Source organism: Anser cygnoides, chromosome 31 (genome assembly GCF_040182565.1).
Source record: "Anser cygnoides isolate HZ-2024a breed goose chromosome 31, Taihu_goose_T2T_genome, whole genome shotgun sequence".
In the NCBI taxonomy this organism is placed as follows: Eukaryota; Metazoa; Chordata; class Aves; order Anseriformes; family Anatidae; genus Anser; species Anser cygnoides.
Window position 1 is genome coordinate 2,537,163 of NC_089903.1, and position 19,562 is coordinate 2,556,724.

Genomic DNA, 19,562 nt, shown 5'->3' on the forward strand with positions numbered 1-19,562 from the left:
TTCTCATATATAGTTCATAAATATTAAAATACTTCTGCATAATTAGACATTTTCTCCCTTGAAAATTCTATATCGTTTATAATAATTACACAGTAGGTGATTTCTATATTAATTTTTCACTACTGATTTTATAATTACTGTCAGTGAAATCCTAAGGATGCTTTACAGTGCCAAACAAATCCCTTAACATGACGAGATACTGTTTTGAAGATCTGTAGTACCTTGAAATTTTGGTCTTCATCAATGATAACAGTTTGAGTAAACAGGATACTGTTGATTGAAAGCACTCCATAGGGTTTATCATTTGGTTGGATGGTGACGTGAACAACAGATGGATTAACCAAAACAGCATCTCCCTGTAACGTGTCCTTAAGGAGCATAATTTGGAAGGTCTCAGCAATTTCTGGTATGGCATCATCAAGGATCTTGAATTTCATATATACTTCATGAACTAGAGGTGTGAAGACAATAGTTGTATTTGGCTGAAGATCTAGGAAGTCTAAATTGAGCTGCGCGTGTGCTGTTGAATTCCCAGTTATGATGGTGTAACTGACGGAGACTTCACATTCATCAGGTCCAATTAATTTTCCACTGTCATCCTTACCACGAATCACTTGAATTGTGAGCATTTCGACTTCCTCAGGCACCATGTAAGTGCTCTGAGCAAATCGCACAGGGCTGTCATTTTTCTTAATATTAATCTGAACAGAATTCCTTGTGGTGTTGATTTCAGCCCCTCCCTCCCACACTCCTGAGATGAACAACAAACAATTCATCATTTTCAGGTATCTGGAAAAATAATAGTAGCAACAGGGTGTAAGTCCCATTTCAAATACATGCAGAACACTTACTTAGAAATATGTTATGTATATTTAGCAATAAAGGGAAATAATATAAACATTACAACCCTTTTCACATTAAAATAAACAGGCAAAAAGAAACTCGCTTGCAACTTTGAAAATCCCTTCTCAAAATTGAATGTTTCCATTTTCTAAGACATACTTCTATGCTATGGAAATATGAAAAAGTGGGAAAAGACAAAAAAAAAAAAAAAAGGGCAAACAAAAACTAGGCAAGAATCAGATGAAGCTCTATCTTTCCAACTAGAGAGTGTGAGGAGATCCAAACTCAACTTGTGGAAGTTGCTCTGCTTGGACACAAGTGTTCCTGACAGTTATTTAGTCTGACATCTTTATTTGCTGATGTTAACACCATTTTACATCTATGCATGCCTGAAAGAACAGAGGAACAACATATGAACACAACCTACCTTGGCCCTTTTGTTCCTATTCAACGGGAAAAAGAACAGTTCCTACTTTCAGACAGACTCACATTCCCAGCACAGCTTCAGTCACAGCTCTGAGAATGTGCTTGCTGATGCTTATCTATTAATTAGACTTTGGCATTTCTACATGTGGTTTGTTTAGAACTGCACTTTAGTTTTAGCTCTTTAGTCTCTAATAACTGATGCAGCAGACAAAAAAGAAGGGTTTATAAGCCTTGAATTGCAGAATTTAATATTTTTTACTTTATATTATTACATTTTATTCCCCAGTCTTGATAGGCTAAGTCTGTTTAACTGGAAAATATCATTATTTTATTAATACAGAGAGATTAGAAGGAAATATTTAAATATTACATAAGATCCTCACATCTCATTCTTGTTGTGGACTCTCAGAAAAAACAGTATTATTTGCTTCTGAGATAAATTCCACAACAAAATTGCTTATGTGTTACTAATGGCATTGCTTTGTTATAGGGCTGATGAATCCTTTCCATGTAGTTCTGTTTACTGAGCAAAAAAAGTTCAGAATTCCTTGTGGTCCAATATTTCTTCTCTTTTTACACATTTGTTAATTGGCCACCCTTAGATCCTGTTTCAGGGCACAAAGGGTATGCACGCCGCTGTCTTTGTAGCTGAGGCCAATTTTGTCCCTTGTTTGACTTGTGGCACTTAAACTTGCATAATATTATTGACTGATGCAGGTTGTTTGTTTTTTTTCCAGCGTGAGATTTGCAAGCTCTCTGTCACCTCTCTCCTACACTACTATTTCCTATTTTATCTTATTAAAATTGATGTTAACTTACGCTTGTTTTAGTTCACTAGTTCATATACTGTCTTGCAGTACAAAAATACGCATTTGACAGTCAGAACGTACATGCCATTTTAGTTGCAGATAAAATCTTAGTATCCTACATAAATAAGGCATTGTGGAGCTTTCAATTACATCATGATTGACCAATAAATACACGAGTCAAACTTCGAATATAATAGTATAAATGATTTCCAGTGCTGCCTTTGCCTCTTTAATTTTCTCTTAAAGTTGCAATTATACTTAAAAAGGAAACCTGCACAGGAAAAGTACTATAAATGCAGAGCTGTGGAAATCAGAACTGCAGTCCCCTACCTTCTGTAAGGCTGCACAATTCAGAAAAATACTTGTTTCATTGGTTTCCCTAACTCAGATCCTAAAAGCTCAAATTAAGTTCTGACAGTAGTGTTACTGGATTCTTGTGAACTCTATCATCATCATCATCAATAAAGGTTTTTGTGCAAAATTCATCTTTCACATACACTTGTGAAAGACTTTCAAAGAGTGGAAAGACGTTGACTAGACACACCAAATACAGATCAAACTTTTAGAAACAGAAGTTTGAGAGCATTTCTCAGAATAAAAATAAATAAAATCACATCCTCCCAAGAGAAAAAGACCCTAATAATTTATTTCTGTGTGTAAGTCACTGAAATATTACATTGAATTGGAAAGAGATGTTTCTACACTTCAGCACCCCAGGTTGGCACAGCCTCTTAACACTAGAGTATCAGTAGAAATGTGGAAGGACATTTTTTATAACTAAGAGTAAAAAGGAAACAAGCTGCTTTACAGTTCTGTGCTCACTTCTGAGACACACACCTTTCACCATTATTGTTTTCTTATGAATTTCTTACTAAGTTGTTTTGCATCATATATACTTATTTTGATGTCTCAGTTTTCCCTCTTAAGCTTATTATAAAGGAAAAGAAAAACACAAAAGAAAAGTGCAGGTAAGAAAAAGGAAAATCACAAGTTGCAAATTAGAAGAATGTTTTGTTTACTCTGAGATAAAAAGAAAGCCTCACAACCTATGAGTTATGTTGTGGTTTTTTTTTGTTTTGGTTTGGTTTTTTTGTGTGTGTGTTGTTTTTTTTTTTCAATTGGCCAATCTGAAAACAGAAAAATGTTAATTATCACCTAGTATTCATGCTTTCCACAAGACTGCATGTTTGTTTCAGGAATCTCATCTATTTTTAGGATTTTTTCAAATATGTTTCTACCCTGAAACATATTTGAAAAAAAAACCACAAACAAACAACGACAAAAAATATTTTTGAATCTGCCTTTTCCCTGTGAATCTTCAATGTGTAATATTCTTTCTTTAGTGACAAAGATAACATGTCTGCTCAGCCAGGATATGCACATAAACTAAAACTATTCACTGATGAGAATTAAAGAGGGAGCTTGGAAAGAGTAAAAATAATAGACCAGAGAGCCAAAATTTAACATCACTTCATCAAATAGAACTGCTTTTAACCTTATTTAAGCCAAGCCTTTTTGTAACTTATTACTCTAAGTCTTTCCAGAACTTCAGTTAACCTTCTACGTATCAAAGCCTAAGATGAAGTCAGCTTGTTCCTACCTGATCATCAAGCACTGTTAAATTATAAATCAGCTTTGATCTCCCAGGTGTGAATGTAATATTTCCCTTAGCTGGACTTAGGTCTTCTTCAGCTGGGTTTGGACCATCTTTTATCTGCAAAGAATTGATTTGTCTGATGAGAAGTCTATAAAGCAGGAATACAAATCCAGTGCAAGTACAATAACCAATATGCAGTGTGACTTGCATAACAAATGACTATCTGTTCAGCCATCTCCAACTTACAACTTACATGAACATTCAGTTGTGAAAATCTGCTCTTTTCTGGCAGACAGTGTAAGTCAGAACAACCACTCTGAAGAAATCCCGTATTTCCAGAATAAGAGGAAGAAAACTACTTCCATATAGGCCTATGGGGACTCTTTAGTATATTCTGATGCATAACTGACTCTTTCATATTACAGAAAGGATATTCATGCAAATTCAGTTTGAATCAATAGTATTTCATAATAAATTCCAAGACAAAGTAATAGTACTTACTGGTTTTGTGTCCCTTCTATCTTAACTTGTGATATTAAAGATACTAAATTTAACAGTCAAACTCAAAATACTACAAAGCCTCTTAAAGGTCATATGGGATTTTTTGGTTTTAGAACATTTTGTAAATTATTTTTCAACATACATATATAATGATGTGAGACAGACCTAAGTAATTGTCCAGAGAGTAAGATTTACTGTACCTTAAAACAAACATATTTGCAAAAAATTGCACAGAGAATCATATTCAGTACTTTAACTATTCATGCTATATTTAGTATTAATAAAATCCAGTGCAAAGCTTTTCTGGTTTTGACAGGTCTAGACTAAAGCTTTGAGGTCTAGATTAAAGCCTTACCCTATAGGACCAGGCAACTAGTACAGAAATATCTATATGAAAGATTTTATATATAATTTTAAAGTAAATAATAGAGTCTGAGCTAGATAAGAAAAAGAAAGCAATGAAGTCAGTAATTGTATCACATTCAAATCACATATGTAAATAACAGGATAAGTATTCAACATGATTAATTATTTCAAAAGCTTCATTTGCAGGGGATTCAAGATAGAGATCAAGATACAGATGATTATAGATACAGAAATTCACCAAATCCTGAGCACTCACAGTTCAAAGTTGGGATAATCATTAAAGACTCACGTGAATATTTGTATGTAAAATAAATATTTTTTAAAAAAATTAAAAAAACTTAGATAAGACACTTCTTACATACTTAATATGCATTATTTTCCAGTAATACATACTGATGTTGCCTCACGTACCTTTCTAAATGACAGAATATACTCGGTTTTCTCTAGTACCTCTTAACGTTAAACAGTCAATTAAACAGTCAGATAATTACAGTATTTTCTATATGACGGTTAATATGAATCCCTTTTATGAAACAGATCTACCTAATGTAGATGTAGGTATTTTGTCCTTCTTCCCCTTTTGCAAACACTTCAATAAATTATGATTACAGCCTCTCAGTTTAATCCAACAGACTACTGTATGAAGTCTTTTGGATAAACTCACCTCAAAAGTTATGACGACCGTCCCATAGGTTCCCCTCTCTCTAATTAGAGTGAGCGGCACAAATTCATTTCTGCCCCTGGGCTCATTCACTGTGATTAAGGCAGACTAATGAGGAAGAAAAGGAACAGACAATCAGACACAGATCAAATATCACAGCAGAATGAAGAAACTGTTACCATAGAAATATCAAACTCCCACAGACAAGTTAATCCAATCCGCAAACCAGTCCACTGATGGCATACATTTCCTAGCAACCAATTAGTTCAGCTAATGAAAACCTTAAAAGATTTCAGATAAAAATGTATCACGTAATGCAATTTGTGTGTTTTTGTTGTTGTTGTTGTTTGTTTGTTTCTGTAAATGAACATAGTCAACATACACAAAGCACTGACATATCATCACTGGTATTTTTAGGAGCTCCTACACCCATTAAAAATAGGTTTTCACCATCATGAAGTCGTTTATTAGATAGCTAGCTATAAATGTACTCAGGACAATCATTTAGGTCACTGGTCACTTTTTTAGGCTATTGTAGGTAACAGATTTTGAAGATATCCACAAATCCCAGAAGCAGCTTGGCTTAGTACTGTGGCTCTAACATTTTTCTTATGTTCTTATGTTTTTTCAGAGAAGTCCTATACAAAATTATATTGTCAGAATGCTGTCAATAAGGCATAGCTACTCGTTCTACTAATACAACCTCTGTATTATTGCAAATATCATCTGCTGGAGTAACAACAGCATCTTATCCCAGAGGGTGTTATAAAATGCATATATTATGACAATGTTCCCTCAGTAATTGGTAATTAACCCTACTGCAAGAAGCTGTGCCTGCTCTTCAGAGGAACAGGTTTATATTCAGAAGCTACTTCTTTGTTTACATGCTACATTTCAAAACTGAAATAACAGTAGCAATAAAAACAAACCAGATGTAAATTATACACTCAGGTAGAGAGTATTTATACATCCAAACAAGTCTGGAATTTTAACTGTTATAAATTTCCAATAGAAACAAAAATAATATGTCAGAAATACATGCTTATAGATTTACTTCCTTTCATTATCCTTTCAGAAATAAGCAAACTACCCACATTAAAGCCAGAGAAGACTGAAGAATATTCAAACCTGGATGGAACTGGAACTGTTTGTGTGACTCACAATAATCAAATAGTCTTCTTCCTCCACTGCAAAATGTTTCACACGTCTGGTATCCAGAACAGAAAGAGTCTGTATCTGCAAGGGAAATATGAGGGTGACTATGTTTATCTACATATGTATATAAACAAATACATTTTATATTACATTGTATATAGTGAGAAAAAGTACGCATAGAATGTTAAGAATTCCAAAATTATGTATAAAACTATACATGAAATAGCTTTTAAAACTTTATATTTTATATATATATATATATATATATAAGCAACTAATTTACAGAATTAACATAACTTATCATACATTTTCCAGAAAATGTTCTATGACTTGATTGCTTGAGAATTCCTTCCCCCACTTCCAAGCAGAGCTACAGGCTGGGAGATGAGTGGTTGGAAAGCTGCCTGGCCGAGAGGGACCTGGGAGTATTGGTTGATAGTCGGCTGAATATGAGCCAGCAGTGTGCCCAGGTGGCCAAGAAGGCCAACAGCATCCTGGCCTGTATAAGAAGCAGCGTGGCCAGCAGGGCTAGGGAAGTGATTGTGCCCCTGTACTCGGCTCTGGTGAGGCCACACCTCGAGTACTGTGTTCAGCTTTGGGCCCCTTGCTACAGGAAGGACATGGACGTGCTCGAGCGAGTCCAGAGAAAGGCAACGAAGCTGGTGAGGGGTCTGGAGAACAAGTCTTATGAGGAGCGGCTGAGGGAGCTGGGGTTGTTCAGCCTGGAGAAGAGGAGGCTCAGGGGCGACCTTATCGCACTCTACAGGTACCTTAAAGGAGGCTGTAGAGAGGTGGGGGTTGGTCTGTTCTCCCACGTGCCTGGTGACAGGACAAGGGGGAATGGGCTAAAGTTGCGCCAGGGGAGGTTTAGGTTGGATGTTAGGAAAAACTTCTTTACCGAAAGGGTTGTTAGGCATTGGAATGGGCTGCCCAGGGAAGTGGTTGAGTCACCATCCCTGGAGGTCTTTAAGAGACGTTAGATGTTCAGCTTAGTGATATGGTTTAGTGAAGGACTTGTTAATGTTAGGTCAGAGGTTGGACTAGGTGATTTTGGAGGTCTCTTCCTACCTAGACAATTCTGTGATTCTGTGATTCCCAGGTAATCCTCCCTGCACCCTCAAATGTAAATATATAAAAAATACAAACAATGTAAACAACTAACTATGACAAACTTACATCACTGAAGTTATGTAGTATTTTAGGACACAAAACTAACTCTTGTCACACAGAGTGCTTTTTTCTAAAACATGGCCAGACTGGAGGACCTCCCTTGGTCCTTGCCAACCCATACTATTTTAAGATTTTAAAATTAAAATCGATTTACCCACAACAATCTGTGTCCAGCCATGAATGCATACACACTGTTGTTAGAAGCTCCCTGTGTGGCTCCTCCATGAGTAACCACAAGGTAGGAAGAGGCTCCAATTTGGAAAGACACACAACTTGTAGGATTCCACATACTGAAATTCTGCAAGAAGAATAAAAAAAAAGTAAGATTGTGACTTAAATTCCTTATTAACTAGCATGTCTGGTGTTCAAAAACAAACATTTACCTCAACAGGAACAAATACTCCTTTCCACTGGTAGACAGTAGAAAACAAAGCTGGAGGCATACGCAACAGAACACCGTACAGGATTTCTCTTGAGGTAAAGAAACACCAACCAGATGCTGATTCTTCCACAAAACTTTGCAAGACAGATAGGACACTGATACCACCCCCTGCAATATAGTAAAAAATAAAATAAAATAAAATAAAATAAAATAAAATAAAAACACTATTTACTATTATATTACTCTTGATATCTTTTCTAACCCCATTCCCATTATTTACCTCCCAAAGCCAGACCTAGTATGAGAAATGATGAAGTTGTGTCTTAGTATTTGTTATAAGTGTATATAAATACATAGAAATGTTACAATGCTAAGGATATAATGAGAGTTAAGCAGTAAATGTATTTTTCATTCATTACAACTGCACATGGAAGACATATAGGCAATTTGAGTCTGACTCATAATAATTGATCTTGGAATTTAGCTAACAAGAGAATTAGCTAGATAGCAAGTAGTAAAGAAAAAAAAAAAAAAGACAAATTACAAAATGTTCATGTTTTGTTCCCCATTTACAACATGTTCATGTTTTTATTCCAAGACGGTCCCTAAGCACCGTCTTGTCAGAACTAAACTCCAGGAGCTAGACTCTTGCATGTCACATGTCATTTATACTGTGTTAGAAAGATCCTGAGTTACAAGTAGTACGGAACAAATTTTATTACACACACACAAATAAATAAATAAATAAATGGCTAGTGACAATAATGTTCATATTAGCAGCAAAGACAGAAATAGAGATTACTGAAACTGGCAGAAGTGGCTGATGACAAGGTGATTCTTAAGCAGCTAAAGTATTTTATCTACTAAATCTTACATAGGAAAATATTAACTGAATTGTGTCTGAATACTTGAATCTACATTCCCAAGCTACATCTCCTGTATGCTTGGCTACTCTCTTACTATCTCCACTTCTACAAAAGCAGTGGACATTCTCTGTAAAGTGAACGTACTGATGCCAAATGCAGTATCTGATGATGTCTCCCACTCAACGCTCACAGAAACGTTAAGCCCATTACTCCGTGAAACTTTCAAATAAGCTGTAGTGTTGGCTTCTTCAATTATGATGAAATTTGTCCTAAATGTGAGAATCATAAAAATAAGGAAAAAATTATTTTATAGTATATTCATTGCTGTAATAAAAATAAGATTTTTACTGTACAATTCCAGATGCAGAATATACAACAGAAATAAAAAGAAAATATTAATAACAGGTTTCAGTATCTGATGGACTGGTAGCTACATTAATTAGGGTTTCCCAATGATCCTTACTACAATCATGCAAAATCATAGGCAATTCAACAAAATCTTTAAACAGACTGAAATTTAAGTATATTAAATTCACGTAATAAATGTTTAGATAATATTATTATTAAATATTAATATAAATTATTAACTCTAAATATCAATGTATTAATAAAATAGCATACATACATTTTTTATTTAAATAGTAAATTTATTTAATCTGTATGGTTTCAGCTGAATGGTTTTTAAAAATGGCAGTCCATATGTGTCACTTGCTTCTGAAAAACAGCCTTCAGTGAAAGTATATTTTTTACAGGTTTAAAAATGAAAGTAAATTATAAAACGTATGACTTCCTGGACACTGATATGAGGTTTGGAACTTTTAACATGGAATACTATCAGTGGAATATGTAGGCACTAGTGAAGTATTAGTTTATAAAGAAAAATAATAATAAATAAATTGAAATTTTGGATTATGAATAGTCCTTTTTATGCATTTTTCTACTCTTTTGTTTAGCAGTAATAGTATTTCACAATACCTTTCAAAGTTACAGATTTACAAATTGGGTTGCTGAATTTCTTTAATGCGATCCATCAAAAACAAAATTGTAGAGAAATATTATCTCTTTGGAGTATGAGCAACTATCTCCTTTTTACTGATCAGTGTAAAGTACCTATTTCCAACTGTATAGATGCTGAAAAGCCCTAGTGGAGCCTGGTTTTGTAATATTGTAATCATAGTTTCCACTCTCGTGCCTAGTCTGGCTCCTCCAGTTGGATTGAACAGGGTGACAATGAAGTGCTCATCCATTTCTGGTTCTTCATCTAGTACCGCAGAAATATGCAGCGTCTGATAACAAAACAAGCATACAATGTTATTGAGACATGATAACAGATGATGACACAGCTCTATCAGAATGTGCTACCTTTTTTTTAAATTTATTTCACTATAAGGCTTTGGATAGCATAGCAGGAGAAGAGCAGCTCATGAAGCTGGAGAGGACAGAATTGAGGCAAGCTCAGACTGAGTTCAGACTGAGGTTCTAAAGCCATCCATCTAGTGGCCTCCATTGGTGCAACACTAAGATGAGCATATTCACTTTTCGTTGTTGTTGTTCTCTTTTCTTTCTTTTCTCATCCTATGATCCTCTGAAGTTTTTGATCCTAATTTCATACTTTTGTTCTCTATTTATTCCATACATTTTTGGGTAGTTTATACTCACAACACAGCTATAAGTGTAATCAGTTAAGTTGGTTTTAATTTATTTTAGTTGGCAGCTAAGCTATCTTCAGGGAAACAGGGTAATCTCACTACTGGTGCTGTCAAGAAAGAAAAGGAAAAGGAAAAAAAAAAAGCAAGAATAGTGAGAGATTTGAAATACTCTTTCCTCTCGATGCTTCTTTCCCTCTCCTACACCACTGTGGATGAAGATCAGGTCTTCTAAAGGCAATCTCAAACTAGCAAAGAGCAATCTAGAGAAAGCTAAGTGCTTCACTTTCATTTGGGGCTCACTGTCATCCTTCACACTACTCAAACAAGCAAAAAATTTCATAGGTACGCATAGCCTTGCTGTACAAAATAAAAAGTTAGTGATGATGCATTTGGAAATAATACAAAATTTACAATGTTTTATATTTCTGTTCATTTCCACAATAAACCATATTTACCAACTATATTAAGAAGGCTCCAACTTCTTATAGATCTGCTGCATTGTGATTCCAAATGCATCTAAAGGCCAGAAATTGAAAACCAGTGTTTCCAAGAAAAGTTTGTCTCAGTTTCTATCCTATTGCCTGTAATATGCTAACACTAGCTTCACCAGCTTTACTGGCAAAAATAAATAAATCGAATTGTGATTAAACCTTAGAAGAGTCAGGATTCACAAACTTAAGCTAGTTCATTTTGTAGCTGACATTCTTGTGAGGACAGTATAGAGGCAGTGAGCTTAATACTTAAGTTATTTTCCAATCCTAAGACAGACAACTGTTCTACTTTTTGTATTTGTTGCAGCACATTCTGTTTAGTTCAGACTAACTAAAATGTTAAATTACAGAATGGGATTTTTACTTTGATCTTAACTATTAGGCTTGCAAATTATCACTTTAATTTAAAGTAAGTTTGCATTTCAGCTATAGATTGACTACATAAAAAGAACTGTTCCAAAGCACACATGAACGTTATCTATAGTGTACTGTTTTCAATTTACCTCAACCCTTACAAACTAAGAAACACCTAAAGATGAGCCCATTTAATTTTCACACACTTCCACATCAGATAATAACAGGAAATCAGTCACAGCTCATGACTCAATTCACTTTATGAATGAAAGAAGTAGAAAAAATAAACAGAAGATAAAGCACAGACATTTCTGAAATCTTTCCAATATTTCCAAAAAAAAAGCTTCCTAGACTTCTCTGGTAATAACTAGCATATTACCTTGAACCTGACTCCCTCTTCGAGCACAATATATCCTTGAGAAGGGGTCAAATCCATTGTTGCCTCTGAAGAATTAATCTCACTTACAAGATACTGAACAGTCACAGTGCCAAATATTCCCTGAGGTGGTTCTCTGATAATATTCAATACTGCAACACTTTCCATCAAATGGATAGATGTTTGCTCTCTCAGAAAGAAGTGATTGCTGTTATTGAATGACAAAACTCCATGGCCATCATCATTGGCAAGTATAGTAATTGTAGCTTTTGAAAAAGAAATAATGAAAATATTCTTTGGTTAACATAGTAAAATATAAATATACATATATAGTAACATAATACATAACATAAACACAAATACATTCTTCCTTTAGTGTGTATATAATGCTTATGTGTCCATGACATTACCTGAAGAGAATGGGAAGGCATTTCACTTTAACTAGGAAGATCTCTAGACAGGAAGAATATAGTCTCTCCTAGAAAAGGATTATGAACTCTCTAAAAAGACCTCAGTTCAGTGAGGTAGTACACATTGAAAAACTCATCTTCGTGCTTTCTGATTCATTGCTTTACATATAAACTTTTTAATTGCACAGATTTCACAGGGATGTTTCAGAACCTTCCAAAGGAGTATAAAGATTCACCATAGCAGGACAATGGTGCTTTCTGAAATATGATTATTCAGAAAAGTGGAATTAAAATGTGTGCCACAGAATTCTAAAGAAATGGAACATTAAAACTAAGTTTTACCTGTTGTGTTCTCCCCTAATTCCAGCCCCAGAGATGGATTTGTTAAAATTAACTGGAACTTCTCATCACCTTCAGGAATCTCATCATCAAAAATCATGACATCAACAGATTTATGCCTTTCTCCATCAGCAAAAAAAAGAGTCTAGCGTTGAAACACATAAAGCACCGAATACTTACATCAGTTAATATCACACAGAAATTTTTGACTACGGTAAACAGAATTCTGTGAAATAGGAAGGAAGGGAAAGCATAGGAAGAGCCATATTCTCTGTTCCTTATAAACTGATTGAATCAGAAATATAAAGGTTCAGCACATTACAGAATGAGGACAAGAAAGAATAATTTATTTTGAAAGTCCTGTTGCAAAAATAGTCTATGAAAAAGTTTGTATGTCTAATCAAAATTAAATTTGAAATCGATGTTTGAAAGTTTACATTTTGCTTTATATTAAAAAATATATTTTTAAAAAAGAAATAAATAGTAAGAATAAGAATATTTTTATTTCATTCTATTTAGATTACCAAAGCAACTGAAACAAGCTGAAACATCTAGCATCACTACTGATCATTCTGCAGAATAATCAAGAAGATATTCTTTTACGGAAGCTGAAAGAATAAAAAGTACTAGATTTAGAGTTGCTTCTTACCCTTGAGGTTACATTAAAATCCAAACCCAGCTGGGCCTCCAAATTTTGGGCATAAAAAAATACAGACACATTGCCATATGATCCTCTGTTTCAGTAAGCCATTACTGTCAGATTCCCATGAGATTCACTAACTTCAAAACTAAAATAAAAAGAATAATTCTCAATGTTCACTGATTATGTTCTTTTGAAAAAGATAGTACATTTTTATTACATTTTCACTCTGAATTATTCCCTACATTATAGTTCTCTAACGCATCCTTTTTACCTTTTTTCTCTTATCTAAATTGAATTAAGTAACATGAGGTTTTTGTTTTGTTTTGTTTTGTTTTTTGCTTACATGAATGGTGAGGCTGGAAGAGTTGATGCAGGCTGGGGAGGTTAGGCAAATTGGTGATATAAAAGGACAACAGTGAAAGTAGTAATAAGTAAAAGAATTCTGATTAGATGAATAGTGAATTTTTGTTTTCAGTGTGGGAATCCCACTTTCTAGTTCAGCTGAATTGAATGATTACTTTACCATCTCAAAGACATGGCCCTATTTTTAACAGGAGTTTTACTTTTAGAAAGAAAATGGGCAACACCAATCACTAATTGGCACAGTAAGTTCTTCAAGGAAGATGAGACTTACTTGGTACCTTCCCATTCAATTACTCCTCTTACACCATCATTAGCATCGATAACAATTTGAGAAGCTAAACCTTCCACATCTAAAAGGCAAAACAGAAAGACAAAAATTAAAGAACAATAAAATCAATTTTCTTGATTTTCAAGAATCACAGAAGCATTTATTCAATCGGTACTAATATTACAGTGTCTTTACAAAAAATGTGTAGGAGAAAATGGGAGTGGGCAAGATAACTGGAAAGAGTCCTTACTACTAGAAGTGCAATAATGCGTCTTGAATTAGCACTGTAATATTTAATAATGCATAAAAAAAAAAAAGACTAAGGAAAATGTAGAAAGTTAAACAGCACATAAAACATTAGAAAATAATAAAGTCTAGATTTGCGATGGAATCTTAATTTGTCTTCACTATAAGTGTTTATTACAATGACATTCAATATTTTGCATTTGCCATTCTGAGTATGAGAAAGACAATGAGGAAGAATAATAAATGATTCAGCATTTCATCTTCTATTTGTGCTTCAGTGCCTCATCATACATTCTAATGGCACACCTCAGATTTCACTACAAATACACAACTATTAATTTATTTGTGGGGTGTTCACATACTGTAATATTCTACTGCTCCATAAAGACATACAGGTATTTACAATTAGCCTGAAATCGTAATTGAATACACTGCAGTGTGAAAAACACCAAATAATAGGTTAATGTCAGAAAAGTCTACTAACTTCAGAGACCAGAACTTTACAGTCAAAACTTAATACTTCTCAGAAAATAGGTTGTTGTTTTTCAGACAACCGCACCACACAACTACCTTAACTTACTTGTTTACTTTTTATAAACTTCAACTTACTTTCTAAAACCAAATTGACTTCACCGAGTCTGCCATAAGTATATTATGTTTAGATCCATATACATTTTTCCATCAATTCAGATAAAACTGAACAAAAGTAGAAGATTATTGCCATGAATCTAAGCCTGTCACTATGAGGTAGAGATGACGATGAGCAATAGCTCTACACAGACAACAGAAGTGTTACTGAGGTTTACAAATCCTGAGGGAGTAATGGCAATTAGAGACATTTCTGCTTCACTCCTGCATTTTCTCATGTCACCCTGAAGTCAGATCTGTTCACCCAGGATCTGTAAGAGTTTGCTCACAGACACACACGCGGACACACGTATTTGAGTCAGGCTATTTCTTCTACCAGAAGAATTCACTGACATGTTATGTGAACACATTTTTTCCTTATGACTTAAAACTATTATTTTCTCATTGTAAGTAAAGCTGACCCAATGCAGTGTCACATCAGTGTTAAATGGTCATGGTTCAAGGAGACAGCCAAAGAGAAAGTGAGACTATACAACACTGTTTAGTTTGGATGAATCTTTCATTCTTATATGCTACTCCTTTCATATTTTAGACTCAACTATTCACAAATCAGCAATGAGTCTTGCAAGTTACCTTTCAATCTGTAACGAATTAACTCAGTCACTTCTATAAGCATGCAAAGAAAAGGGAAAAGAGTCAAAGAAGATGTCTGACATTATATAACTAGTCTTTAGTACCACAGGATAATCCAACAGTTCTTAAAGCTAATGACTACTATTCTACTGAATTCTGAAGAAGCAAAATGAGAAGCAGACTAAGCAAATAATAAAGATCATTGCAAGAGTAGGAAAACCATAAAATATGTTTCCTAAAAGTGATAAAAGAATAAAAACAGACTTTTTTAAAAGAGTGAGCAGAGTAGCCACATAAAGTTTTTTTTTTACTTTTTTTTTCCATTTTGTAGTTTGTAAATGAAAATCAGATGAAAAAATCACCAATAAACTTTTCAAATAATTGTCCTTTCCAACTGATAATTACTAACTCCTCTACGAAAATTAATTTAAATTTTCCCAGAGTTTAAAAAGCAAGAGATTAAGTGTAATAATAAATCTATTTCATATTCTATGATGTTTCTTCTAAATAACCATGTCTCATCTCAGCATAGTTGGTAAGTAAGAGGAATAATGGTAATCTCCCAAGGTAATATAATATAAACCATTAAAAAGGAAAAGTAAAAATAATTTGCTATAAGATGTTTTTACCTAGCTTAGGTGGGGATGACGTTGAATGGTTCATGATGAGTTCCACTGAAGTTAAATTAACCAAGAAGAATTCTTGCACCTCTGGTATATCATCCTGCAAAACACAAATACAGTACATCCTCTTCTCATTGTCCTTTAAGAAACTTCCACAGAAGTCACCAAAAAGGATCACACAACAAGTCTCTAATATTACTGTGACACTAGAATTCATTTTTCTGTTTTCCTGAAATAATTTTATTGGGTCTGAAACTGATTATCGTGGAAGAATTAAGTAAGACATTATATATCATGAAAAAGATCCTGTGGTGACGCTAAACTATTCTTGCAAATAAATTACTGACCGATTTTAGAGGCATGTATCTCCAGCAATGAAAAAGTATGAGCCTGTAGCCAGCCATGAAGCACACTGTTCTAAATACTACTAGATAGTTGGTAAAGTTTTAATGAGACAACTTTATTACCTTTAGACAGAGGTAGAGCTGCTTTCTGTGACTATTTGATCCCTTGTGATTTTAATATTAAGATTGAAACCATCTTTCTAAATGATAGTGAAATATAACACAGGGCTTCAAATAATGGCTGCAAGCTTTAGTTCCCAAAATATTACCCTTTTGAAATCATACAGAAAAGTACAGAATTAAAGGGTTTAGAGGTTACCTCTAGAATAGTAATATTTATGGCAACTGATGTTTCTCCTTCTTCTAAAATCAGTGAGCCAGAAGCAGGTACATAATCAGCTCCTGGTTCAGCCACAGTCTCTTCTGTCTGATTACTTACAGTGAGCAATCCTGTAACTGTGGCATAAGTAACATTGATAGTACCTGTTTAATTTGTGAGGAGAAAAAAAAAAAGAAAAAAAAATTGTTTTTCAGTTCTTATATAATGTTCACTGGAATGGATAAAGACAAGAGATCAAATTCTCATCCACAAAATAAAAAGACTAACTGCAAAACAGAAGGATTAAAAGAGTTATCCAAAGTACATTGGAGCTAGTGTACCTTTGTTACCGTTATCAATATGCCTTCAATTTGACCTTTGCTGACTTGTCTGTCTGCATAGGACTCAAAAATCATTGGGTCCAAATGCATCCAGAAATTTGAAGTTCTGTGGACCATAAATATGAAATTGCTGAAAGACTAACTGGGACATCTCATGTACCATTAATATGAGTTTTTGCAACAAGGACACTTTTTGGGAATGACAGATATCTAAGAAAGGCTCTAAAGACAGTGCTGGGAAACACAGATTAATAAATCTAGATACTTTCCTGGGTAGATTGACAAACTTCAATAGAGAACAAAATTAGGGGACACATGGATAAATATTACCAAGCAGAAAAGTTATACATTATAGTTTTGAGAATAAAGCCACCTCTCGCTAATCTGGTAGGGTAAGTCAAGTGGCAAACATAAGGAGTATGAACCTGAAATAAAATGATAGATGAAATTAAAAGCTGCTCTATATGAAATAAAATGTAAGAGATAAAAGAGTCCTAATTAATAAATAAGTAACGATGCTTATTTTAATTCAGTGAGAGATCTTGCACTTACTATGAACAATTATCTTAAAACATTAGTTTACTGAATAGTGTTCAAAGAGTACACTAGAGTATGGACTGGTATTAAAAAATAAATGGAAAAATAGTGTCATTAAAATGTCTCTAAAACTCTCTGGTGTCTCCAGATCTTGAAAAGCACTGTAAATGTTACTTCATTTCAAAACAAGTATGGCAAAAGAAACAGCCAGATTATCACCGAGGTGTAAATATAGTCCAAAAAGGCAAATAGGAAATTATTATACATGTTTTCTCACAACATAAGTTGCTATTTTCAGGCAACAAACACAAGATTCATTTTTTTTTTTCATGAAGCACACTATTGTATTGTAGAATTGAATACTATATAGTTTAAAGGATGTTAATGGATAAATTGATTCAAAGAGGAATCAGAAATTGTCAGAGGAGACATAAATTGAATTCAATGGTCTGGACACAACTTTTTCCATGTGACATTCCTAAGGTGCTGACTTCCTGAAATTCAGAGAAAAAATATGTGGGATGTGTGTACATGTCACTTTTCTCATGTTTTTTATTTTTTCTGAAGAGACTAATGCTTTGAGACAGACTCATTAGACAAAAATATGGTAACCTTAATAGCCACCTGATTGTTACAGCTTTCAGATCCCTTGCTGTATTAATGAGGATTATGACTCTAGTAATAAGTAATATTTAGTTTCCAAGTCTGCAGAAAGAAGCTTAGAAGTTCTGAAAAAAATACCAACTGTAACAAAGATTTTTCCAAACTTTCATTATCATGGCTTTTATTTGCCTAATGATAAGCAAAACAAAACTTCCTTTCTCTTGGAGTTGTTATACAGACCTAGAGATCCAAATTCTCTGTTAATAAAAAGCTGAATTGTTTTGTTTTCTTCTGGGATTAAAACCACCCTGGATGTGGAAGCAAAATTCAAAATTCCATGTGGTTCATCACTAGCTTCTACTGTTAGAACAGCTTCATATCCTTGACTATCCAAAACAGCAGCACCTGTAGAAGAAACTCCTGCAAGAGAATCAGTGGACTGCAGTGAATGAAGTGTTATGCAACTAATATTTTTGTCTTACATTATTGTTAATATTACATTTAAATAACGTTCAGTAGCCATGCAAATACCACGAAACCAAAGCTCACTGAAGTATGTGGATGGTGTGGGACCTACACACATATATATACTTACATTCTATAACAAATAGAAACAGAAATTTTATGCATACCAAGTACAAAGTCACAAAAATGTATTAAAAAATAAGAAAACTTAACAGGCCAGTGCCAAATATCAACTTCCCTATATTTTAAAAGGAAATAAACCATTTTCCCAGGAAGTACCTCCAAAAGCTTAAAACTATATTCCACTTCACAATCATTACATCAATAAACTGATATGTTTTCCAACTATTGCTTTGATGAATAATTTTGCTCATCCCGTTGGGCCACAGTGACTCTCGGAAGTTGATAAGGCACCTCGCAGCAACACAATCCATGTCAAGTTAGTTTGGTGTTTGGACATTAATTTCAGTTTGAAAAAAGGTATTTCAGAACGGATGCAGTTTAAGGCTTCTTTTCTCACTATAATTTTAATGGCAAGAATAAAATATTCTGACCACCTTGAATTCAGGGACAGATCAGTAAGTCTGCAGCTTGACAAGATTGTTTAAAAAGATAAAAATATCTGCATGTTTCATGGCAACTCTATCCATGACATATTAGTAAACTCAGTTTGCATTAAGATTAAGGGAAGAAACAACCATTGAATTAAATAGGCAGAGTTAAATCAGGATTGAAAACCATTTAAGTGTATTTGTGGAGACACGGTGGGATTTATATATACATACATAAGGACCAAGCCTATTTCAATAAAATGTTAATGAACTTTGCGTACTTTGCACCAGCTGCAGTTTGCTCAGTCCTATACCTCCAAAATGAAATAATAAAATTAAAAATATTATATTATTAAATGGTATTTTTAAGATGTAGCTGGCTATAGTTCTGCATTACCTTCTGTTTTGATGTTGTATAGGATGACTTGGTATTCTTCTTTTTCTTCAGGAATATGGTCATCCAGCAGATCAACATACAATGTTGTATTCAACGTCCCCTATTTGTTTTAAGGGTAAATTGATTAGCCATTATTTTATAAAACACAAGTGATATCATAATGACAAGTATTTTGAACAATTTCTTTAAGAAGAGTTAAGTATCAAGAATTGTAAGCTCCCTCCAGTTTGTAAGTCAAAAAGTGAG

At 33.9% G+C, this 19,562-nt stretch overlaps 1 protein-coding gene across 1 annotated transcript in view; it reads right to left on the bottom strand.

Moving 5' to 3' along the window:
• The window catches only part of LOC136787812 (adhesion G-protein coupled receptor V1-like), a 154,966-nt gene that overhangs the window by 76,223 nt on the left and 59,181 nt on the right, over positions 1-19,562 (bottom strand). Inside the window, 18 exon segments of the mRNA XM_066985141.1 lie at positions 222-232; positions 234-743; positions 745-789; positions 3,679-3,792; positions 5,207-5,311; positions 6,332-6,439; positions 7,683-7,826; positions 7,912-8,078; positions 8,921-9,045; positions 9,887-10,062; positions 11,650-11,912; positions 12,399-12,540; positions 13,045-13,183; positions 13,673-13,751; positions 15,766-15,859; positions 16,423-16,586; positions 18,144-18,323; positions 19,317-19,416. Coding sequence (XP_066841242.1) covers positions 222-232; positions 234-743; positions 745-789; positions 3,679-3,792; positions 5,207-5,311; positions 6,332-6,439; positions 7,683-7,826; positions 7,912-8,078; positions 8,921-9,045; positions 9,887-10,062; positions 11,650-11,912; positions 12,399-12,540; positions 13,045-13,183; positions 13,673-13,751; positions 15,766-15,859; positions 16,423-16,586; positions 18,144-18,323; positions 19,317-19,416 — 2,666 coding nt within the window.